The 25,852-nt window shown below is 33.1% G+C and overlaps 1 protein-coding gene across 16 annotated transcripts in view; it reads left to right on the top strand.

Moving 5' to 3' along the window:
* DNAH7 (dynein axonemal heavy chain 7) overlaps nucleotides 1–25,852 on the top strand; it is a 120,433-nt gene that overhangs the window by 35,994 nt on the left and 58,587 nt on the right. For 13 of the 16 annotated variants that reach the window (XM_066999915.1, XM_066999914.1, XM_066999916.1 and 10 more), the window contains 18 exons: nucleotides 450–590; nucleotides 2,523–2,735; nucleotides 3,645–3,754; nucleotides 4,252–4,420; nucleotides 5,748–5,850; nucleotides 5,952–6,079; nucleotides 7,274–7,486; nucleotides 9,543–9,641; nucleotides 11,351–11,599; nucleotides 13,266–13,415; nucleotides 14,005–14,187; nucleotides 14,996–15,172; nucleotides 15,508–15,639; nucleotides 16,324–16,548; nucleotides 17,786–17,983; nucleotides 21,883–22,038; nucleotides 23,291–23,459; nucleotides 25,521–25,647. In XM_066999915.1, coding sequence (XP_066856016.1) covers nucleotides 450–590; nucleotides 2,523–2,735; nucleotides 3,645–3,754; nucleotides 4,252–4,420; nucleotides 5,748–5,850; nucleotides 5,952–6,079; nucleotides 7,274–7,486; nucleotides 9,543–9,641; nucleotides 11,351–11,599; nucleotides 13,266–13,415; nucleotides 14,005–14,187; nucleotides 14,996–15,172; nucleotides 15,508–15,639; nucleotides 16,324–16,548; nucleotides 17,786–17,983; nucleotides 21,883–22,038; nucleotides 23,291–23,459; nucleotides 25,521–25,647 — 2,942 coding nt within the window. The remainder of the gene's footprint in view (nucleotides 1–449; nucleotides 591–2,522; nucleotides 2,736–3,644; nucleotides 3,755–4,251; nucleotides 4,421–5,747; nucleotides 5,851–5,951; nucleotides 6,080–7,273; nucleotides 7,487–9,542; nucleotides 9,642–11,350; nucleotides 11,600–13,265; nucleotides 13,416–14,004; nucleotides 14,188–14,995; nucleotides 15,173–15,507; nucleotides 15,640–16,323; nucleotides 16,549–17,785; nucleotides 17,984–21,882; nucleotides 22,039–23,290; nucleotides 23,460–25,520; nucleotides 25,648–25,852) is intronic. The other 3 variants (XM_066999911.1, XM_066999912.1, XM_066999920.1) reach the window with 3 other exon arrangements.

Raw genomic sequence — 25,852 nt, forward strand, 5'->3', positions numbered from 1 at the left:
TATCAGAAAATATACTTGAAGTTAGATATAAATTTAAATAATATGAACTGTAAAGTTATAAGCTCTGAGTTTTTGGTAGATTGAATAGATTAAAAAAAAAAACAACTTTCCGTTTGGTGTTAGTTCTAATTAAATTGTATTAGTACTTGTTTTCTAGTTTCATTGTAGATGGAGCTAGAAAAATTTGTTGCCAATGGCATAATTCATATTAGAAAATGTTGTGAAATTAGTTCTCAGAAACTTTGTGTGATCATTTAATTCATATTATGACATTTTGTTGTTTTTTTTAAACTTTGTTAAGAGATTCGCTTGCAAGATTTCATTTTTACAGAGTTAAATTTGAGGCTGATTTATTTGATTCGTAGTACTGCAACCTAACCTAAATTAGTTCTAAAGCTGAACATTACCTGTTTTTATATGTGGTTATAGTGTGCTTTTCTCCTATGCAGGTCATCGGGGATGCAGTTGAAGCTTATCCAAAAACTTCACGTATTCATTGGGTACGAGAGTGGCCTGGACAAACAGTTCTTTGTGTATCCCAAACTTTCTGGACAATGCAGGTAGAGATGTCTATTAGAAACGGCCAAAAGGTAAGAATATTTTAAATTTGGTCATGACCTCTTTGGATGAATGTAATAGTTAATCTTTTGAATAACTACTTTAAAGATATACCTGAACAGTGATTCTCGAAGATTTTGAAATTAATATTTCCTTTTGGATGTAGCCATTCTGAGACATGAGACATTCTATCCTTGAGCTGTCATTCCAAGTCTAGACAAAGCCTCTTGTGCTGTCTGTATTAAGCTTTTTCTGTACATGGACATACAGGGAAACTTGTCATAACTATAGCTTTTACTCAAATTCTGCAGTAGTGAGAATTCTACCCATCTGACTACAGCCCCAAAATCTTTTTTTCTGCGAGGGAAAAGGGCTTGTCTTTAGTGAGGGAGTGGAAAGGTATTTGCATCTCCTGACGATCTGTCAGAAATCTATGACAGGGAGAACTCCGTTTTACAACCTTCAATTCTTTCTCTTTATCATTCCTCTATTTTATACTAAAGCATAAGAAATGTGACAGACAATCAGTGACCACATGACAGGACAGAAATACTGCATTCTGCATGAATCTGCAGCTTTATCCTGGGTAAAATAAACAGCATCCTACCTTATTCTTGTTAACATCAAAGGTAATATACTCTGTGCACATGGCAACAAAAATCTTTTTTTCTAGCAGAAGCTCTTCAGTGTTTTCTGGGACAAGATGCCAATATCATTTAAAGTCACTCATTAAGATTAAATATTTATTCACATATGTATGCACATGCATACATATGCATGCTCCTTTCAAACATTTTTTAGTTAAATGTTTTGAACGGATAACTGCTGCAGATACATCAAAGATTCAAGTTTATTAAAACGAATAGAGTACTAAGATGGATAAAAACAAGAGTGTTTTGTAAATGCTGAGCGCATCTCAAACTCCATTTCCACAGAGTCTAAGCTTCTGCCTCCTTAAGTTAAATCACCGAGTGTTAGTTATCTGGATTAAAGTATATGTAGACAGTTTCTTACAAATAGTACTCTCTTCTATCAGTCCTGCTGCTCTTGTACTAGAGTAGCTAGATTCCTCTGGCATGCGTTTTCATAAAGGCATTGTGTGATCTGTCCTATTTCACCTCAGCATTTAATTTTTGGGTCCTGCAGAAGAGCAGTAACAAAATAGTGTTGGGACCTTTTCTGTAAAAATTCAGAACATTCAAGCTTACTGTGGACCTCCAGTGGATACAGCTTCCTAAAAGAGTCTGCCCTTGAGTGCATAAGACATATGGATTTCTAACTGTCAAACTCCAATGTGTTTTTCAGTGTCTTCCTTTTTATGTAAGTTCAGTAAGGCACTTCACAACTTCTAAGTATTATCATGGTACTTTCCTTAATTGGGTCTTTCCTGTTTAATAAATTATCTTGTTAACTTGTTTGAATTATAGATAGTGTTTTTTTCTAACTGTTGTAGAACATTGAGGTAGGGTTTTCTCCTTCATTTTCTTAACGTGAAATTTTTAATTTTTAATATTTTATTAAAAATATAAAAAATAATAAAATTTTATAATTTATACAATTTTATAATTTATAAATATAAAATATAATTTATAAATATTTAAAAATATAAATTTATAAAATTTATTTAAAAATCTATAATTTTTTAAAATATATATATATTCAGTTTCATTTTCTTAATGTGAAATTTATAAAAAGCGAAGGACTTATTCCTGCATTCCAGGAAGAAAAAAAATGTATATTGTTTTGTTTTCAAATATGTATCATTGATGTATTACATATGATACTGTAAAAGTAGAAAACAAAGCCAAAAAAACACTGTTGAACTACACTAGTGAACGAAAGACATTGTACTATTATAATAGCATGAAGGAACATTTTAATATGGAGAAATAAGAGTAATATAAGAAAAAATAGTCATGCCTCAGACTAGACATGCAATCTCTTAACTTTATTTTTCTTCCCAGGCACTAGAGGATTTTCTGGAACAGAATAATAGACAGATTGAGGACATTGTCACCTTGGTGCGAGGAAAGCTGTCTAAGCAGAATCGAGTGACATTAGAAGCACTTGTTGTGCTTGATGTTCATGCTAGGGATGTTCTTGCATCTCTAGTAAGCAAGAAAGTTAAAGATGAGAGTGACTTTGAATGGTTAAGTCAGCTTAGATACTACTGGGAGGTAAGTGATACCTCTCAATCCTATTAGAAGGTAATTTCTGTTCACAGCTTTTCAATTTCTGTTTGCGTGCTGACACAGAGAATAGTTACACTAATATGAGAATTTCTGCTGATAAGAGTATACCTCTAACAGATAATTCTATGGATTCCTAACTAAAATGGCCAATAGCCAAACACAAACAGTTTTTAATTAAAATTAGTTTTTCATCACTGCTGGGTCTCAGTGCATTTGCTGAGTCTGCAGGGGGGGATTACAGGCAAAAGTTGTTCACTCAAAGACTGTATTTTTTTTTTTTTTGATTCTGCAGAATAAAAAATGTTATATGGATGACAGTTAAACATTTAATCTGACTTATTGTCAATATTATTATATTTGTGTTACACTTCTTGGAAAAATAATGATGTTTATACTAGATACTGATTGAATACAAATATATTTGTATTCATCAGGACAAGATTTTCCATAATACAGAAGACATTGCACATGAAATTAAAATACATGTATATGTATTGCCATATCTGAGTCATCAGATTGAACATTACTACAGCTATTGGCCATGATTACTTCTGGTCACGTTTTAGAAAGCTGATTATCTTTCTAAGTAGCTAAACATGACAGTTTTACTCTGCAATATGGTTGGTACGATATTTTTTTTAGATAAAAATCAGTGGAAAAAATGGTCTTTTACATGTTGATACATTAGTATCTATTGAACGGTAATATTTTTGTTTAATTGGGTCACACTGAAGTTGTTTCAAGGCAATGAGTAGTCGGCCAGTTGTTTTTTTAATAACATTGTGCTTATATATGAGCTTGAGGAATAATGTTGAATTGTCGTGTGTTTTATTTCATTTTATTTTATTTTGTAATTGTTTATTTCATCTCTATAATCAATGTCTTGTTTCATAGGAAAGACATCTACAAACAAGGATGATCAATGCTGGACTGAGGTATGGATATGAATATCTAGGCAATACACCTAGGCTGGTTATTACTCCACTTACAGACAGATGCTACAGGTAAAACTACATGTTACTAAATGTGCTCTATTAGCAAGAATGTATTTAGTTGATATATTTTAATTAATCCTAGAATAGATAACTCCAGGATTGTGTTTTTGATATTCTAATAGGCATAAATAGAATGGTATATATTTCTTTTTGTTGATTAGAATTGGTCCTGTATGAATACTTTAATTTAAATTTGTGATAAAATAGATCTTTTGTAACACTATAACTGGTGATAAATTACAAGAGGATCAAATTTAATAAGTGAAAAATTTAGTAAATTTAGCAAGCTTCTATTTAGTAAGTTTAGTAAGTTCTATTTTGAACTTCCAGTAAACTTAATATGTCATTATATATTTGTAGAGTACAGCTGCCAAGAGCAAGCAAATTATACCATCAGAGGAAAATGCAGACATGAAACTAATTTTTAAAAGTTTCTGGTAAAAGTTGGAGCAGATAGAAAAATAGCATAAAATTGGTACATTTTTTTTCTATTATTTTATTTTCAGAACATTACTTGGTGCACTACACCTACATCTTGGAGGTGCCCCTGAAGGTCCTGCTGGAACTGGAAAAACAGAAACTACGAAAGATTTAGCAAAGGCTGTAGCTAAGCAGTGTGTGGTTTTCAATTGTTCTGATGGACTGGATTACCTTGCATTAGGAAAATTTTTTAAGGTTTGGATAAGTCGTGAGGGTTGTATGCTCAGTCTTATTAAATCCCTTTGTTTGCTTTGGCACTTGAAGTGCTCTTAAGACCTAAATGTATTTTTCTTCCACTTCCAGGCCCCTATTTAATGTTAGCATTGTGCAGGTAGCTCTTACTTTACATAAGAATCCCCCTGAAGTATCAAAATTTTGTTTTTTTCTTTTTTCCCTGTGCTTTAAAAAATGAAATATACCATAATGATTTCGTTTTATATAGGCAACATAGATGCTATTTAAATGAATACATTTTTAGTAAATGATTGCAAATTTAGGGGACTTGGGATTTAATTTAATCTTTAAACTGGTGAGAGCCATTATATTATATAAATCAAGCATATCCATTTTGATATCTTGAATGACCATCTGTGCCATTCCAAACTATCCTATTGTGGACTGGAATGATGCAAAAACAGAGAAAATATGCTTTCCTAATTGTCATTCTTCTCTTCTCTGTCAGAGGTGGCACTGAAACCATATAACGTGGCTTCAAAATTCAACATGACAGCAAATCACCCAAATAAATGAAATTAAACGTTTTTACTTAAAATGATGAAGGCAAAATTCTTCATCTTAAATGGGAATTTTAGAATAACCATTAACAAATTACAAGATGCTGTCTGTCTAAAGACTATCTGTACTACAGAAACAGTACATTTGGGGAGCATATTTCAAAAAAGATGTATAATTTAAGCAGAGCTGTAGGAAAAGAGAACTGCTCTTTAGTTACACTTTACAACATGTCGTGCTGTAATATGTTGTAAAAGGATTGTCATTTTTGTTTGTACTGTAAATTAAATCGTTGGTTTTAGCCCTGCAGAATTCCTTATGTTGCCTGTTGTCACTTTAAACCCTGTCAAGCATAGACAGAAAAGAAGAGAAAGAGTAGTTTTTTGTAGTCTTGTTTAGAGGTGAAATCTTCCCCCTTGTTCAGCTGCAAAATACTGACTCTAAAGGTAAAACGTCGTAATTGTATGTATTTGATAGGCGCTTTGAATATGACAGACGAATTAGAATTTTGGTTTACTTTATACAAGATTTTTTGTCTTTTTTTTGGTTTACTTTATACAAGATTTTTTGTCTTTTTTTGGGGGGAGGGGGAGCAAACTTTTTAAATATCATTCTTTTTGGAGCAATTGCTATTGGGAGTGAGTCTGAGAACTAAGTGCTCTGGATTATAGATATGAGTTCTTCCTTTGCAAGTTAAAACTTTTTCTCGTTACAGAATCACTTTGATCAGTGTTGGTATGCCCAGAATAGGTGGTCATCAATAAATTAATCTTATGTCTGTCTGTTCTAGGGCTTGTTGTCTTGTGGAGCATGGGCTTGCTTTGACGAATTCAACAGGATTGATTTGGAAGTACTCTCAGTTGTTGCTCAGCAGATTTTTACTATCCAAAGAGGTAAACTGTTATATTAACCATAACTTTCTCTTACATATAAAAAGGAATAAAGATGCAACAAAAAGTTTCCAACAGTAACATTATTTTTTATTTCTCCATAGGCATTAATTCAGGATCTGATTTATTAGTATTTGAAGGAACAGAACTGAAACTGAACCCTACGTGTGCTGTCTTCATTACCATGAATCCTGGCTATGCTGGGCGTTCAGAGCTTCCTGACAATCTTAAGGTATTTCTAGCACTTGTCATTTTATTGCTTTTAATAGTTAATACAGAAAGTGAAAAAATATTTTTTTGGTTAAATACAGAAATTATAAAGAATTTTTTAAAAATCAGTTACCTTCAGTTCATCTAAGCAGTTTTTTACTATACTAAAGTAAAAATCATCTTCTCTCAGAAGAAGAAATTGTAAAGAAAAATTAAACTGAAAAATAGAAATACAATGAATTTAAAAATGTCGGGAAATGGTTGGATTATTCTACATCTATCAGTCTTTCAGGATAGAAAGAAAAAATAAAAAAAGCCTTGTGTTTCTTGACCCAAGCACCTAAAAGTTCAAAAATGAACAGTTTATAATGTACAAACAGTAAATAATATCTTAATATTGAATAAAAAATTGAGGTTTTATTTTTTTTTTTATTTCTGACAGATGATTTAGATTGATCTGACAGGACTTGTGGTATTTGTAATGTAAGAGATTTCTGTCCTATTTGTGATTGCTAAAAGAGTGCTATGTTGTGTTTTTGTTTTTTTTTTTACCCCTTAAATATAGTTGTCATATGTCTACAGAAAGAAACAAAAATCTGAGCAAATATATTGATCAATTAATAAAGATGAAGATAATGTACAACCTTCGTAAACATCTCTCAGAACTGTCTGGGAACTTTACTCATTAACACATACTGTGAATACAGGATTCAAAATCATTACTTGTGTAGATGAAAAAGAAGAAATTGCAAAAACTTGTTGGTAGAATACGAAAAGCAGTGGAAACTTTGAAAATATTCTGATGCTTGTTTGATTAAGCTACTGTAAAATTGAATCACAGGCTGCAGTAAACAATGCTAGTACATGAAGTCTGACAGCAGCAACTCGTTTATGGCAGTTGTATTTCATTTCCCTATTCCTTCTAAAGCTTGTGGCATTTTGTGTGTTGTTTTTTTTTTTTTTGTTAATCTTTAATGAAGAAAGCATGAAGACAAACATGAATTGTCACAATGGAAACTAAAGTATTTCTAGGTGGTTATGGAAAAACATTGAATATATTGTAGTTCAGTTATAATGATTTAAATTAATTTAAATTGGCTACCACCGAATTAATGAAATAATGAAAAGATTTAGTGTTTTATGTAATTGTAGAAAAAGTTATATATAATAATGTGTAACCTTTTCTTATGTGATTTTTCATTTATATATTTAATAGGCTCTCTTTAGAACAGTAGCTATGATGGTTCCTGATTATGCCATGATTGCAGAGATAGTTCTGTATTCTTGTGGTTTTGTTACTGCTCGACCTCTATCAGTAAAAATTGTTGCTACGTACCGTCTGTGTTCAGAGCAGTTGTCTTCTCAGCACCATTATGATTATGGAATGAGAGCTGTGAAGTCAGTACTCACTGCTGCTGGTAACCTGAAGGTAAATGATTTCTCGAATTTTCTTTGTAACCCAGTAACTTAGTCAGTAGTGTGGCTCCTTCATAACAGAAGGTATGCTATTCTATGTAAAGGAAAGTAGATGTTGAGCATTTCATCTCGTGATATGTATGAAAACAAAAAGGCTATGTTTCCACAAGCTGAGGAAAGTCAAGAAGAGAGAAAGTTAATGGACCATTCACACAACCACTTGTCTCAGAATGGCAGGCCTATGGTGCTGATTATCTTTCAAAAATTCTAGATAAATGGAAATTCAGAGAGTTGTATTTGGCTTGTTGGCCACTGCTTTCCTCTGCTTTTCGTAACAAGCTCAGATTCCTTTCCCATTGCATGTGAACTCCTTCCAATAAGTCTCTGCCAAATGTGACTTCAATCTCTCTAGTCTTTAAGAAAAACTGTTTAGAATGAAGTGTATTGTCTTAAAGTGCATTATTAACGAATGAAAAGATCATAGAATCATAGAATATCCCAAGTTGGAAGGGACCCATAAGGGTCATCAAGTCCAACTCCTGTCACTGCACAGGTCTGCCCAAAAGTTTAGACCATGTGACTAAGTGCACAGTCCAATCTCTTCTTAAATTCAGACAGGCTTGGCGCAGTGACTACTTCACTGGGGAGCCTGTTCCAGTGTGCAGCCACCCTCTCGGTGAAGAACCTCTTCCAGATGTCCAGCCTAAACTTCCCCTGCCTCAGCTTAACACCGTTCCCGTGGGTCCTATCGCTGGCGATAATGGAGAATAGGTCACCTGCCTCTCCACTCCCCCTTGCGAGGAAGTTGTAGACCGCGATGAGGTCCCCCCTCAGCCTCTTCTGCAGGCTGAACAGGCCCAGTGACCTCAGCTGCTCCTCATACGTCTTCCCCTCTAGGCCCTTCACCATCTTCGTCACCCTCCTCTGGACACTCTCCAACAGTTTAATGTCCTTTTTGTACTGTGGTGCCCAGAACTGCACACAGTACTCGAGGTGAGGCCGCACCGGCGTGGAGTAGAGCGGGACAATCACTTCCCTCGACCGACTAGCGATGCTGTGCTTGATGCATCCCAGGATATGGTTGGCCCTCCTGGCTGCGAGGGCACACTGCTGGCTCATGTTCAACTTGCTGTCAACCACAACCCCCAGATCCCTCTCTGCGGGGCTGCTCTCCAGTGTCTCGTCGCCCAGTCTGTACCTATAGCCAGGGTTGCCCCGTCCCAGGTGCAGGACCCGGCACTTGCTTTTGTTAAACTTCATGTGGTTGGTGATCGCCCAGCTCTCCAATCTGTCTAGATGTCTCTGCAAGGCCTTTCCACCCTCATCCGAGTCCACAACTCCTCCAAGTTTGGTGTCGTTGGCAAATTTGCTCAAAACACCTTCTAGTCCTACATCCAAATCATTTGTAAAAACATTGAAGAGGACTGGCCCTAAAATGGAGCCTTGAGGGACCCCACTGGTGACCAAAGATTTTGCTAATATATTGTCTTTTCATTTATTCAATTATTTTTATTTAGGTAGACTAATATAAATTATAACTCTTTTCTTTTCCATTTTTTTAAACTATAATCATCCTATTGCCAACCTGGCTCCCCAAAATAAACAAATGAAACCAAACAAAAAAGTAAACAAGCTGTGTATCATGGCAAAAACATGCACATATATTTCTAGGAAACATATCTCTATGCAAACTTTTAGTTTTTCCTCTTTGAAGGCTGAAGGTTTACCTCAAAGCAGGAAAAATTGTCCTATTTAGGAAGAAAAAGGAATATACTTTATAAAGCAAGAAATCAATTGCTTAGAAAAAAAAAAAGAATATTAAATTTATAACAATAGCCATAACTGGGCATAAAATAAAGTGAAATTGTCCTGACTATAGAAAGCCCCTGTAAACACTTTGATATCAAAGTATAAACATACATCCAGAACATGTGCTAGTGTCAGTGGACCTGAACCTGCCAAAATAATTACATAGATGCACAACAAGAACAGTTCTGTAAAACTTACAAGTTTAACATCTGTTTTCTAAACATATAAAAATAACTAACATTATTTTATATCTTTTTTAGCTGAAATATCCATTGGAGGATGAAGAAATTTTGCTACTTAGATCCATTACAGATGTCAACCTGCCTAAATTCTTGTCTCATGATTTACCACTTTTTGAGGTAGAAAAGATAAAGATTAGCTGCAATTATATTTTCAGTACATAATACTTATTTTGTGTAATTTTATAATTAAATAAAATTGGATCATTTTGATAATAAAACATCCACGAGGGCCCAAAAGCAATACAGAAGTTCTTTACTATAGGAATTTTATGAAAAAATTAGAAACCCGAAGTACAGAAAAGGTAACTGGCTTGCCCAAAGTTATACAGAAAAAGTAGTGAGTTAGAAACTGAACATAGGTCTCTGGACACTGTTAGTCTGATCTAGTTAAAGTTCTACCTAAATTACACACTTTTTCCTGAAATTGAGTCATGAGCATATTTTCACAAATTTTTAAATAGTGAAGATAAGCTTAGAGAATTTGTCTGTGAAAATTGAAGCATCTTCACTAGTTGTTTCTTTGAATTTCAGTCTTTAAAAATAAGAATAGCAACGTTAATAATTTAGTATACAGAAATTAAGTATATTTATGAGTAATACTATACATTTTTCACTTTCATATGTTTTTTCAATATGTTTTTATAACATTGATCCTGCTCTGTTGTGAAGGAGACCATTCTATCCAGCAGTAAAACTTACACCAATACTAACTGGTTTCTTTTAATATGATATTCTTTCATATTGCCATAGTTATGTCATCCACATTGTAAGAAGGAAAACATTAATAGATTTTTTTTTTTTTACTCTCATTATCTCAATTATAAAATCTATTAGGCACAGAAAGACCATAAACTAGCACAAGTGCATAACTTTTTAATTTTTAACAGACAGTGTGAAAAAAAATGCAGGAGATAAATGAATGAGTAATAGAAGTTTTATACCAAATGTGTTTCAGACAAAAAAATCTGGTCACCTTGAACACAGCTTCATGGTTATTTCTGTTTGGGAAATATTATTTTAATTGGAAAAGCCCTGTTTTTGTCATTGTTGATTGGAAAATGTGCCCCTGGTAGCACAGAATGCTAGGCATGTATTTTAATATACTTTAATAATAGATATGCTTTAATGTCAGGATGTTTTATGGTCATTAACATTTTAACACTGGAAGCTAACAGTGCTAAATGAAAACCAAAGTATGTGTTAGAAGGAAACTAAAATACCCAGTAACATGAAAAATGTCAAAATAATATGATTCTAAGTTCACCAGTGATTATTGTCATCATCATTTCTAAATAATGTTTAATTTTGAAAGTTCTTTAAGTAATCTTTACTTTCAGAGTTGATACTTCAGGTCTGTCTTAATAAAATGATATCAAAGAGATTCTTTTACATAATTTGTTCTACAACTTTTTTTTTAATCTTTCTTGTTTTGTTGTAAAAAATGCAGAAACTTTGGTTTTTAATTTAGATTTCTGTGAATTATTTTTCAGTTATTGAGAGAGAAAGGTAAAATCTTGTTCAACTTTCTAAGTACTACAAGCTTTATAAACTAGTTTGATAGAAGCTAGTATTTATCAGGAAAGAGCATGCTTAGGTAGTTCTCTTCTGTGTACACAGGTAAACATGGAAACTGTACATGAAATAAATATCGTTAATAAGTTATGAAATCAATTTTAGCTCAGACAAGGGTGATATGAAATTCATGATTATTTTAATCAAAATAGATATTAGTCTGCCTAGTGTTAAAGGACAAAGGATTGATTGCATAAGTTTCAAACCAAATGACTGTGAAAATAAGTGTACTTTCCAATTAATTGTTTGGATAGGGTATTACCTCTGATTTGTTTCCTGGTGTGAAGCTACCAAAACCAGACTACAATGACCTATTGGAAGCCATCAAAACAAACTGTTCTGCTATGAATTTGCAAATGACTGATCTATTTACTATGAAGATCTTGCAGATATATGAGATGATGATTGTGCGTCATGGCTTTATGATAGTTGGAGAACCTTTTGGTGGAAAAACTTGTGCATACCGAGTTCTGGCAGGAGCACTGGGAGACATATGTGAGAAGGTATCTAAACATATTTTATAAATATTTTTGGTGAAAACTATTTTCAAACAAATTTTAAAAAATATTTTAGTATTTATACTGAATATGAAATTTACTCTAGGAAACTCTAGAGCAGTATAAGCAAAAACTGAAAACAGATTGAGAAGCTTTTCTTTCAAACTTTAGACATATTAGACAAGATGAACCAATTTTAGAGATACGTATTTCATATGATTCTACATACGGAATTTTCTCTGAATTCTTTCATCACATTAGACAAGGAATGAATTAGCTACTTTAAATTTTAGGATAAATTTTTCCTTGTGACAGCTTTGTACCAGCTTTCCTACTTATTCATGAGAGATATTAAACTCTATTTCAAAAGAGATTATTCTGTTTAGAACTACACCAAACAAATAGATCAATTTACACAAAGTTTTGAAGTTTTTCTGATAAAAATATAATAAAACCATGTAAATGTGGAAACTAAATAATCCCAATTTATACCAGAGTGCTTATCCTGAGATTGAAACAGAGAGAAGAGGGAACAAGTGTCTGATCCTCCTTTTGATAAAATTAACACCTTTTCTTCCTTCTCTTTGCTACAAACATTCTGATTGTTTAAACTGGTCATACAGTCAGGGTGTGTTTGAGCCTTAGGCTATGTAGTTACATATTTTCTCGATTTTTACTCTCATGTCCCTTCCCAACAAGATATACTTCACAGCCACTACTAGCACTAGCATTATAAGGAAAAGAAATTTTCTACAAAGTACATTGGTGGAGTCTAACAGGAGTATTTGTTTTTCATTAAATTATTTAGTTCTTTTATTTGCTTCTAGGCATTTTAATAATTTCAGTTTTTCATTGCGTTTTGCATATCCTGGAAAATGCCACGTTATGCTATCAGAAAACAGAGCAAAGTGAATGTCAAAATTTAATGAAAATCCTTCTTTTTCTGCCATGCCCAGCAGTCTTGCCATCAGTGAAGGATAGTTACAAACATGCAAAAAACTACAGTAGGCCTCTGTATCCATTATGTCTTATATTTACAAATACTGTGTATTGGGCTTGGTATTTGGCCATGCAGCCAACGCCAGGGTCATAGATAGTAAGAGTGAATCAAGAAAACTCTGAAGTGCAAGCCTTTCAAAAGTAATGACAATCATTAAAAGCGTAGCTTTATTTGGAAGAAAGATTTCCTCTTCAGCTAATTATTCTCATTATGTTTCAAATGACCAATCACTTCTGTAAAGAATAACATAAGTGGGATCAAGTGTCACAGTTAATTCCAGAACCAATACATGAGAAATTGAAACTCCTGGTTTCTCACAGAAAGTTAGGAATCTGAACATAATAATAATAAAGACACTTGAAAAAATAAATAAATCCCTTTTTTTAAGTAAATCCATTTTTATAAATAAATCCATTTTATTTTTTATCAAGCTGTTGTTCAGTACTAAAATTATACTTCCAATTACGTGTGATGAAGTTGGGATAATTGTCTTTATACATTTGTAAACCGTCTTTCAAATGTAATATTTATGATGTCTTTCCCTCTCTAACCTGCTGGAAGTTTTATGAAGATTTAATACCTGTAAAATTCAAAATCAAAAGTATGGCATAATAAATGGCATGTTTAGTATTAACAGATTTTATTACTTTTGTGTCTTTTTTATGTCCTTAGGGGCTGATGGAAGAAAACAAAGTTCAGATCACTGTTTTAAATCCCAAATCCATAACAATGGGTCAGCTATATGGACAATTTGATGCAGTTTCACATGAATGGTCAGATGGCATCCTAGCAGTGAGCTTCAGAGCATTTGCTTCTTCCCCAGTAAGTACTAACAGCATTAGAGCTTTGTGAGAAATGACCTTTCAATGCATATGTTTACTCTTAGTAGTGTTTGCAGAACTGCACAACTGCTTTGTGTTTTGCTGTAAGAAATGTATGACTACTTGCTTATATTGTAAAATACCAAACATGACATTTAGGTTTCTATCAACATATCTCTTAAGTTAGTCCTATTGACTTTCATGGTGAGCATGGAGTTGTATTGTATGCACTGGTAAGTTGTATTTGTTTTGTCATAAGTCAAAGTATTTGAATATGTTGCAGTTTAACTGAAGCAAAGTACTGCTTTGCAAGTGTAGCTGTAAGAATCTAGTAAAAATATTAACCTTCTGTAATTAACTACAGTATATGCTTCAAAGAAATAAAATTAAATTGTGAATATAGATTGTAATTTCAGAATCTACTTGTCAATACCAATCTGTACTCAGAATATTTTCATTTTTTTATGTGTGTGTAAAACAATTTTAGTTCTAAAATAGTTCTTTTACAGTATACGTAATTAAGTAAAATACAAATATCTGATTTCCCTTTTCCCTTTACCCTTTCCTTCCATTCTCTCTTTTCAAACCAGACCCCAGATAGGAAATGGCTGATTTTTGATGGACCAGTGGATGCAGTATGGATTGAGAATATGAATACTGTGCTCGATGATAATAAAAAGTTGTGCCTTATGAGTGGAGAGATCATCCAAATGTCACAGCAGATGAGCCTTATTTTTGAACCAATGGATTTAGAAGTTGCTTCTCCTGCTACTGTAAGTTACCTGTCTTTGAATTACACATTACAATTATCTTTCATTATCGAGGTATACAGTGAAGATTTTCTTTTCTAATTTTTCAAAAATACTTAACTGAGAAGAATAATTTTAAGTTTGTATTTATTTGATATATGTTTCAAATAAAGGACGCTGTGGGTTGGTTTTCTTTAAAATTTTCATAATCTCACAATATGTTGTGAGAAATTTTGTGTTCCTCTGAAGAGCCTGTAACTGTTTGGAGTCTGGCCTTTGTAAGTGCCTGACAAGAAAAATAAAATAATTCATGGAGAAATCTTTAATCTCATGGACAAACTCCAATAAAACCAACAGTTACTACATTTATGGTACCTACCTATCTCTACTACACCTATTTTTTCCTTTTTATGAAATGCAAACATTTCTTCCTGAATGTATCAGTTCAGATAATAATATAAACAGAACAGAATATCTGCATAGACATACAGGAAAGGAATTTTTACTTGAAACTGTTATAGAACTTAAAAATTAAAATTAAATGTTGGACTACTAGTCAGTTTATTATCTTTTATGACCTTAATGTTGGGAACTCATACTATTTAAGAGGAAAATCTCTTTGACATTAGGTCTGTTGGCTCAAGGATAAAGATAAGTTTGATCTTGATCATCTGTCTCAGGGCTTATAGAACCACACTGTACACTTCATACCAACTTCTAATAATCCCAGAAACTGTATATTTAAACATTGAATGATATTTTAATTTCTTTTAGATAAGAAAAAACTTTGGAGATCGCATAAGATAACATGCACCCATTTCTTTATTTTTAGGTTTCAAGGTGTGGTATGGTCTACATGGAACCCCATATGTTAGGCTGGAGACCATTAATGATGTCATGGCTAAATACAGTACCTTCAGGAATCAGCTCCACTCATAAAGAATTTATAGTAGGCCTGTTTGACAGAATGGCTCCACTCTGTCTTGAGTTTATTAGGAAACACACAAAGGTAGAGCTTTTCTGAGAATCTATCAGTGTATGAATTACGTTCAATTCCAAGTGCCAAAGGAATAATTCATTTTAATGGGGCCATGTTAATTTTTATTTATATATATATATATATATTTAAACTACTGTTTAAGATGCAGGTTTGTGAACAAGATGTTTGTATGATTAACTTGGTTCTGAATGTATCTTAGGCACACATACCTACAGATTTTTTGTTATCTCCACAGTGAGTAAAAAAAATTTAAAAATACTACTACTAATAAAAAAGCATCCAGTGGTCTCTTTTCAGTGAGTAAAACACACTTGCAGTCAAGAGTATTTCTTCTTTCTTTTCAGGAACTGTCTCCTACTTCAGATACAAACTTAATTCGATCACTAATGAATCTGATGGACTGCATGATGGATGAATTTACTGATGAAACCAAAGTTAAAGCTATGAATGACCATGACGTTTTTTCTTGGCTTGAGGTAGGCAGTATGATTAACAGACAAAATAGAGAACTGCAAATCAGGCTTTAGTGGAATTGACTTCACAAGCAATAATAATTATATTCTGTCATTATAATACATATTTTGTAATGTCCACTGAGGAAAATATTATTACTTATATAATACCTACTTTACAATAGATGCATAGCTGAGTCTTCCATCTTTGATGTCTTCATAAAAATTAATGAATTTTATAAAATCACCCAAAGAAAATTGCGTGATTCTCCAGTTTTTGGTATCTGTTTATTACTAGGATAGTAGGAATAGGATAATCTTTGCTATCTAAGGATTGCAATTCAAGAAGAGCCCTGCTAATAAACGTATGAATCAATGTATGGGGTAGGCCTTTGAATAAGAGAAAGATAAGCTGTTTTTTTTTTTTTGAATAAAGGCCAGTCTATGCTTGAATTCTCTCAAAATAAAGGCTCTGCACTGAGCATGTCAGGCATTTTGCTGCACATCAAAGGTGATCAGATTCTGATAGTCAACATAAACAGTGTTCTGTTTTACCAGAAGCATGGTCCCATGCTTTATACATAAAATCAAGTTGGTATGGTATGATTCTATAGTAATTTGTGATAAAGATTTCTTTGATTCAATGCAGAAGAACTTTGTAATATACAGGTACCAAATTCATGTTTCTTATTTTTATTCCAACTCTAGGGTATTTTTTTATTTTCACTTATATGGTCTGTAGGAGCTAGCTGTAAGGAGGATGATCGACTGAAATTTGACAAAGTTGTGCGAGAAATGCTTAATGGACCAATTAGTGAAGAGACAAGAGAACAATATAAATTGTTGAGTAGTATTGATCGACATGCTTCAAAGGCTTTCACTGTTCAATTTCCAACAGAAGGAACAATTTATGATTATCGGTTTGTCAAAAAGGTGAGGATTATAAAATAAGATGTTGCCCCTCATTTTCAAGTGCTCTTTTATGAATACTACAAGTTGTGTATTGTAATTTTTTTATTTTATTTTATTTTTTCCTTCTGCCTGCTTCATTTGTCACTGAATTAGGCAGGATATCCTTCCTTACAAGCCAGTGTAAGGTCCACTGTTCTGGCTGGGACTTACAGCACCAAGGCTTGTTTTTGCAACTACCAGAACAACTACCTGTTGTAGCAGAAGAATTTGGCAGAAAATCTGCTTCTGTGCTGCTTCTCCTCTGCCTCTTTCCCTTGGGCTTAAGATGGGAATCTATGATTCAACTATTCCAGTGGAGAAAATGCACATATGCTATCTGGTATGCTCCAAAACCTCCAAAACAAACTAAATGTACCCTTCTTGAGTTTGTCGTTCCTGTAAATTCCCATTGCTGTACAATGAGAATTAGTTTTGTCTAGATTTCTGCTTGTGCATGATTCCTGCATATTGGCAAGGAAAGTGGCTGAGATTTCAATCAGCTGTGAAGGTTTCATGTCTTCTGATAATAATCCCTAAAGACATGTTCTTTCTTAGTTGAGGAGAGAAAATAGAGAGTGATCTCTAGGAATTTCATGACTTTTATCCCAAGATTTTGGGGGATAGGAAGGAGCATACAGGTTTTTTTAGAACTGTTTACAATGATATTATTCATATAAGGAGTTATATGAATTTTCTGCTGGAGAGTTTTGACATCTTTTAAAGACTCTTCTAGTAGTGTGATCTAAAGGAGAAAACTTTGCTGTGGAGCTTTGGCACTAAAACTGATTTCTCCTCAAATTCCATAATTTGGAGATATTTATAATGAATAAAGATTCTGTGAAAAAGATGAGTATGCTTTTTTACATATTTATTTTATTTACATATTTATGTATCGTATTATATGTAATACTTGTATAGGTATAAAAGGAGAGATAAAATCTTTGACTTTCAGTAATACAGTAATTGCATGATTGAGGTACAGGCACTACGTTTCTGTTTAAATAGTCTGAATTGACAGCCCTACATTGCATCAAGTTAAATAAACATTTAAGTTGATAGTGTTGAAAAAAAACCTATGAAATTATTTTTAATCCTTTCTAATATCATCTGATAAACCCATCCGTTAATTCATAGAACTTTGATTTTCCTATTTGCATTGATTCTATGCTGTTTTTTCATATTTATTATAAATATTTAACTTTCATAAAAATTAAAATAGGGAACAGGAATTTGGGAACCCTGGGTGGAAACACTCAAATCAGCTCCTCCTATACCTCAAGATGTGATGTTTAATGAAATAATTGTACCAACTCTGGATACAGTTCGATATATGGCATTGATGGAATTGTTGACAGTGCATCAAAAACCTTCTATATTTGTGGGGCCAACAGGAACTGGAAAAAGTACCTATATTACTGTAAGTACTTTTAATACTGACTTTAGAGATTGTTGAATGGGGTTAGATGAGGAGTAATTTGATGGCATTGTTTATAAAAGGAAAATAAGACATGATTTTTTGGATATTATGAAATTATGAGAAAGGAAAAAAGCAAAAGCTATGTAGCAAAAGGCAGAATATTTTTTCTTTTTATCTTTTTTTTGTTCTTCACGCGCTTAGACTAAATTCTTAAGCAGCACCTAAATATCTGCTAGAAGAAGCTGCTAATAACTCTTCAGTTTGATTCCTGTATTGCTTTACTTTGCATTGTTATTTTATGCCACATATACTTGGGATGGTCCACACAGACACTGATGTACAAAAGACTACTAAGGCATCCAGTCAGGATTGCTCAAAACAACAACAAAAGAAATGCTTAGGTACTAAACTTGGAAGCAGCAAAAAATGTGTGCTGATATTGTTGAAAAGTTTAGGGGTTAATAACTTTTTTATTCAGATTCTACTATGGTAATTCCGTGCAATGAAAATAGACAAGAACAAGAATCTTGTAATTGAAACAAATATGAAGGCAAAAAAATAAAAGCAATTATTTATAGAATTATTTATAGAAACAAAGAATTATTTATAGAAACAGACTACAGTGAGAGGGGGAATTGGCTAGTCAGGATCTTCCCAGGCAGTTTTCTTCAGATAATCAGTTGGCTGTATGTGGTCATTACAATGAAAAACAGCTGCACATTTCAAGAGAAAGAAAATTTTAATCAAAACAATTGTATGTCCTGTTTTATAATATGCCAAATATTCTTTACCCATGTTGTCCTGGTCCTTGAGAGAAAATGAAAAAGGTACATAAATAATAGTTATAATCTATTTTGACTGTAGCTGTTTCTATTTCTGAAACAAGATCTTTATGGCAGAATGCTAATACTTGTTCTAGTTTCAGGATTTTTAAGCTTGGTAATCTGACTGTAAAAAGGAGAAAAAAGTTTTTTTTTTTTTTCCAAAATATAGTTAATTGTGTCATTGCTATTCATTTTCTGAGAGGTAGCAATGTCATCAACTGTTTAATATTTAAAGAAGTTATGTTATACCAGTGGCATCTGAAGTCAAACATCTTACCTGGATAGTAATATTGTATTGCATATTCTTTGTATATGAAACACAATACATTTAAAAGTCTATTATGGTATTAAAACAGAGAATTCAGAAGCCATTGTATTCTACCTTACACAATAATTTGATATTTCTTTTGTGTTCATTATGAGAAACCCTTGAATTACATGATCGTACACTTCCCCCCCCCCTTTCGATCCCAGTCTTACTACTATGAGTATTAGTCTATGTACATCAAAAACAAACAACATTGTTTTATGTAGAACCTCTATTCCACTTGCAGAACTTCAAAGTTTGCAGTACATTCAGAGGAAACAGCTGCTTTAGGGGATTGATTCTGTCCGTCAGTGACAGAAGTCCTCTGTAACAGCAGACAAGTCACCTAAGTCAAACTTTTCACAGGCAATTATTGTGTTTCTCATCTACTGGATGGCTGATTTGAATCCATGGGTTCTGATTTATGGAAGTACTGTTCTTAAAAAAGTCAAGTTTTTGTTCTCTGAAGTAAGCTATCTAATTTGATAATATTTTGCCCATTACCTTTCCATATCTTTGTACTGGTGTGTGCCATAGAAAAGCTTGCAATAAAATTATTAATATTGTCTTTCAGTATGATTTGAATTCTGTGTGATAAATAAGGTGAACACTGAACTGAGAACAAACCATTGACAACTACTTTTTAAGTGATTGGTTTGCATTTTTATACTGAAAGAGGCAACATGTATTGGTTCTCTGTATGCACAATGGTAATTAAAATGCATGATAGTAAATAATAAAAACATTTAAGATAAATAATGACTTAGTACAGCCCAATGCAGTGTATTTCTCAGAGTTCACAAAATTATAATCAAAGGGAATTATCTTGTAAAAAGCATTATAACTAGGTATTAGAATAAGAAATCACGATTAACGTTTTTTAGTTTCTCCATTTCTACGAATATTATTTCTTCTGTCTTAAGGAATATGCCATTGTAGAATTGAAAGCAGACTTTACTTGCATTTTGAAATGATTGGGTCATTGTTATTTTGGGATAGACTAGTTCCTTTTTTTTTTTTCTTCAGTCACTAACCGATGATTTGTTCCTTTGTTTTTGTCATGTGGTTATTAAAACCATACGGGTTACATAGAAAATGATTCTAACGGATGACATTAAAAAGTTTAGATAACTTTTAATTCTTCATACATATCGGAGAGATACTGTGGGTTAAATCCTGATGCCATCAATCTTTCTGAGAGGCTACTAAAGCCTGATAAGTAAGGGAAGTGTAGCAATATAATGGTCCTGTTGCTGACGGTCACTTATGGAGATTTCCAGTTCAGCATTTTTCATTGGGTTCCATATAGATCCATGGGAAAGCTGTTTCTTTCTTTATTTTTTTTTCTTTGAGGCAAAAAGTGTATAACTTAGTGGAGATATGGAAAATCTATTACTTTATTTTTAGCTAATAAGATTCTCTAAGTAAATCATAAAAGAGAAGAAGTAAGCCATTCCTCTGAGCTGCACAAAAATGGTTTTATTTGTTCTTTTGCCCTCCATTGTGTCTTTTTTGTAGAGAGTTTTGCTTCTGATGATTCATGCAATCAGCATGAAGCCATTTATCTGCAAGCAGATAAAATAAATTTGGTTTCATGGTCTTGAATCTGTTACCTTTCCTTCCTTTTGTGTCATTAAATTTACTGTGGTAAATGAAGTTACTGACTAAAGATTCTGTAACCTACTTTTGTTTTTAAGTTACTTTTCTGAACTGATTTTTTAAAAAGTTAAGATTAAGACTGGAACAAGAACTGTTCATAGAAGACTTCCTGAAATACAGAAGACAGAAATATAATAAAGCATAAATAAAGTATTTCTTTCTAATGAGGAATGTGGCTTGGTTCTACTGGCCCACTTCATTTCTGGGTTGGTAGTTAAGAAAGTGATATTTTGTGGGAGTTTAGAACTGATAAAAAGAGTGGAAGAAATGTGGCTATTGAGTCACGTTGCTGTGCAGTTTTTTTGCACTGTCATTATTACATTTTTGTGGAAAAGTTCATATTTTTCCTTTGAGGTTAAAGATCAAATGCTCTTTCTGCTGGAAAGATGTTGTGGTCTGAAAACTCCAACAGCTGTTGACATAGATTAAGCTATTCATTAGAGACATTAATTTATATGCAGAAATTGCTGGAAGGTTATCTTCCAACGCTGTGGTTTTTCTCACATGTGGGTAGGAAATGAGTCCCGTTCAGTCTTACTTGAAATGGTGACTTTGATCTAGATTTCACCCAGAGTTTAAATTGAAGCTAACAAAAAAGGGACTTTGGAAGGTAGTTAGCATTATAAAACAATATCAATCTTGACGGTAAAGCTTATCTTTAGATATTCTTCCTATGTCCTTTTTAGGAAATATTCCTGGAAACTCTTCAAAACTAGGCATAAGCATTAGGACCCGTGGATACTTTTGCCAGTTTGGGTGTGGCTTAAATACAAATTGACTCTAAGTGGTAGTATGAAATGTTGTGTTTGGGCAAGATACTAACACACTGAATATAATATAATATACTAGGTATGTTATTTTTAGAAGATCTGAAAATACCTATTTTGTGAGGTAGAAATCTTTCTCTAACAAATTAAGTTCATGATTTTTTTTTGAATCATTAAAGAATATTGGTTTATCTGATGAAATAAGAGTTACCTTAGAGATAAATTACTGCTTTATAAATTTAAATGGAATAAAAATTATAGAAAAATGCCTGATTGCTGTTTGCTAAATTGCTTTAAACTTTATCTATGTATATATTTTAACTTTTTTCACAATTCTTCCAGAATTTTCTTTTAAATAATTTGAATAAAGAAGTCTACAAGCCACTGCTTATTAACTTTTCAGCACAAACTACAGCAGCTCAGACTCAGAATATTATAATGTCTAAGCTGGATAAAAGGAGAAAAGGAATTTTTGGACCCCCTCTTGGGAAAAGAATGGTAACCTATATATTTCAATATGTAAATAAGTGTTTAAATGCAAACAAATATGTGAATGCATTGTTTTCTCAACTGATTACAACTGATATCAAGAAAGGTTGATCAATTTCAAATAAGCCCTTGGAATTCTGGTTCTTTTTTATTCTTTTATATTTTATTTCTTATGTTTCCCATCTTCTTTATTCCTTCTCCCAGTACTATGCATATTGTTTTAATCAACAGAAAAAATGTTATGATATGAATAATGGTAAACAGTATTATCATACTTCCCCCTCCGTATTTTGTGATATTTTCCTTTACATAAGAGTTCTATATAGGTAAGGTGTTGCTAAAAACATAGCTCTTGACAGTCTTGTGGTTTCTGAGTTTTATGTAAATCTAAAAGCGGGGTGATGGTGGGTTTGACACTTGGATTTTGCATGTTATGGGGATGCTACAGAAGCTTGTTCAGCCCTCTCATTATTAGCCCTTGTTCATCTACACAGGAATCAGGGAAGGGGGATGTGGAATAAATCAAGAGGGCTTACGTAGCTCTGGGGGTAAACAAACAAATAAACAAAAACAATGTAGAAACCCGGATGGGTGTTTCTTGGTTCTCCATTCTCCTTGATCCTTGTGTTAAAGGGTCAGTAACTCTCCTCAAAACCATCTCAGTATGGTGCTCAGATAACAATGCTAACAAGGCTCATGATTTAACCTGTTTTCCTTTTCACCAAATTTCTGCTCTGTATCAATTAAAGGAAGAGAAGAGAGATAAAATGCATAAATGTGTTTCTAGAACTTGCATTAGTTGCGTTAGGCAACTAGTACCCGTGTCAAGATTTTTCCTGATCAGCAGTGGCCTATGCTTTAGGAATAACAGTGTCAAGAAAGATGTAATGCTTAATACATTTAAAAACAGAACCATAGTCTCAGCAAAGTTTCAGAATTTCATGGATCTTCTTGACTCCATCTTTTTTCCAAGAAAGGGCATATAAGTAGCACAGAAAGGTTTAAATAGCAAGTGTTATTTTGCTATTTTTCATTAAATACACTGAGATAAAAGAAGAGAAATACAGACTTTCTCTCCTCTATAGTTATGTTTTGGAATATCTTTAGAGTTGGCACAGTTACTTCTTAAGTTTGGTTTAATTTAACTCAGCAGCAATTCCATTAAGAACTTAAGGGCCATTTTTCAAAAACACGTAGTGAAGTGTATTACTCCCATTCACCAAAATAAATAAATACAAAATCCTTTGTTTTCCTTTTTCAGGTTGTATTTGTAGATGATGTTAACATGCCAGCCCGAGAGGTCTATGGCGCTCAACCTCCTGTTGAATTACTAAGGCAGTGGTTAGATCACTGGAATTGGTATGACCTTAAGGACTGCTCAGTGATTAAACTTGTAGATGTTCAAATTGTGTGTGCAATGGGGCCACCAGGTAAGAGATGTATAGTCTATGCTTTATCCTGTTTCATTGGTTTCCAAAGGCTGAATTGTTATTATTTTAGTTTGTATCTTTATGGCCTGGGATAGGACTCAGTGAACCCTTTCCTTGTAGGAAACATGAACAGAAATCATAGCAAAGTGGCTGAGGGGCAGCAAAGAGACTACACAAATCTGCAAGGAAGACACGTTGCTTTGCAGGATTTGTATTCAGGATTTTTGAAATTTTTTTGGTCTAATGAGACCATCTTCTTCAAAACTTTTAAAAATAGCACTAAATGGAGGCCTGCAGTAGATAAACCTTACTTTACTTGGCAAAAAAATGAGGGAAATCATATGATGTCAAGGTCGTTGTACTTCTCACAGCCTGTGTACATGTTGACTATGTATAGATAGTGATCAGTGTTGATTTACTTTATCATTTTGTTAGTTAGAAATATTTTATGCATACTTTATCAATTAAAATAAGGAATTAGTGTTTCTCTGATACTATTGTGTTTACTTTTAAATAATCTGTACGCTCTATTTCCTTCACTACAGTAGGAATTGTGCAACAACTTCATGCTTCCTGAAGAAGCAAAACTGCTTCTTGCAATCATTTGTCAGTGTGTTCATCCACAGTTCAAAGCACTTCATCTAAGCATCAGTCTGTGGAACAACTGAGCAGAAACTGCGAAGGAAGTGCATAACTTTATTGCACTCCTTTTTTACATTGGAAATAGCCAAATCTTGGAGGTGCTTTTTCTGCAAAGCCTCCCTTCATGCTGTGGTCCTGTTCCAAGTGACTTTGGACTGCCTTCCAGTTTTCTTATTGTTGAACGGATTAAACACACACACACACACACACAAAACCTGATCATATGTACAAGTTGAATCAAATATATTTTGAGAACTCACAAAGTTATATTCTTCATTCCAGTCTGTTTATTAATTTTTTTCTACTAATAAGAAATTAAAATCTGAAATCTGCATGTTTATGTAGTGTTATTAAAGGAAATATGGAGCTATTTAGAGCTACTTTCTTAAAGTTAGAATTAAAATTTATATTTGAAAAAGAGTATCTTTTGGGTAAAATTCATATTTATATCCCAATAGCTTGTCTAAATTTGCCATCAGTGCACGTGCAAAATTAAACGTGCCTTGTAAAATGCTGTGTCCAGGAGACAAACATGGTATGGAAGGAATTACAATGAATAAATTACAATAAATATCTCTCCTTTGCCCTATTCAGGATAAAATAATGAGATTCCTAAGCAGATACTAGTAATATGTATACAGTTATATGTGTATATATACAGTTTATATATGAATATAGACAATTACTAGTTCTGCTTAGTCTCAGCTGGCTGAATGTGAGACAGCTCCATAAGTCTTATGGTTTCATTAGAGCAGGGTCACACCTGAGCTACTAAGTCACGCCTCTTGACTTACTGTGCTAAATGTGTTTGCCTTTTGCTATGGTCCTGATGTTAGGAATGGTACATTGTCCACTTTTCAGCTACTTCTTCCTAATTTGCTGCTATAAGAAGCTTTAACACATTGTGCAGCATCTTAGCCCTGAATTCCCAACAGAAGGAATGAATATCCATTACATTTTACATCTTCCTATTTCCGTACATGTCTTTGTTATCCAAATCACAGTATAGTCATAGCAGCTACTAACTCTAGAACTGGGATAAAATTTAAATTTAATAAGGTATACAGTACTAGTTGTAAAGGCTGCTTTTGTGGTAATACTTTCAAAATCAAGAACGTAGGTTTGGAATTTATGATAAAAGCTTTCTTCTGTAACAGAAATGTAGTTAAAATAATGTAAAATTATCCATCTATAACTTGACCATTTCAATCTGTATTTTACAGATTATATCTTACAGGAGAACAGTATGACTGTTTTTACTGTCTTGTTGCTTTCATTAGGTTTATGACGGTGTGGTACTTTTCGATGCAACACTGCTAGCTAAATCAAAGATGACTATTAGAAAAAAAAAATTGCTAGTTTTTCCCTGTTTTACTCTAAGTTTTTCTGTTATTTATAGCATTGCTTTCTAATATTTAGGTGGCGGCCGAAACCCAGTGACACCACGATTCTTGCGACACTTCAATAAAGTTACTATTAATGAGTTTGATGATGAATCCATGTACACAATTTTTTCTAGAATCTTAGACTGGCATCTGACTATATGGTAAGGAACCTCTAGATATTGAGAAAAATCAAAATGAGTATTTAAATTATGGTACTAGGAAGTCTCAAAAGATATGTCATAGGACGCTTCTCTTGAAAAGAAATGTCCATCTTTTCTATTGTGTCTTTTGTAGTATTCATTACTCCACAAAACTAAGGCTCATGCAAAAATACTCCAGTGGAGAAGTGCCTATTCTGAAGTCTCC

This window comes from Anser cygnoides, chromosome 6 (genome assembly GCF_040182565.1).
Source record: "Anser cygnoides isolate HZ-2024a breed goose chromosome 6, Taihu_goose_T2T_genome, whole genome shotgun sequence".
Classification (NCBI taxonomy): domain Eukaryota; kingdom Metazoa; phylum Chordata; class Aves; order Anseriformes; family Anatidae; genus Anser; species Anser cygnoides.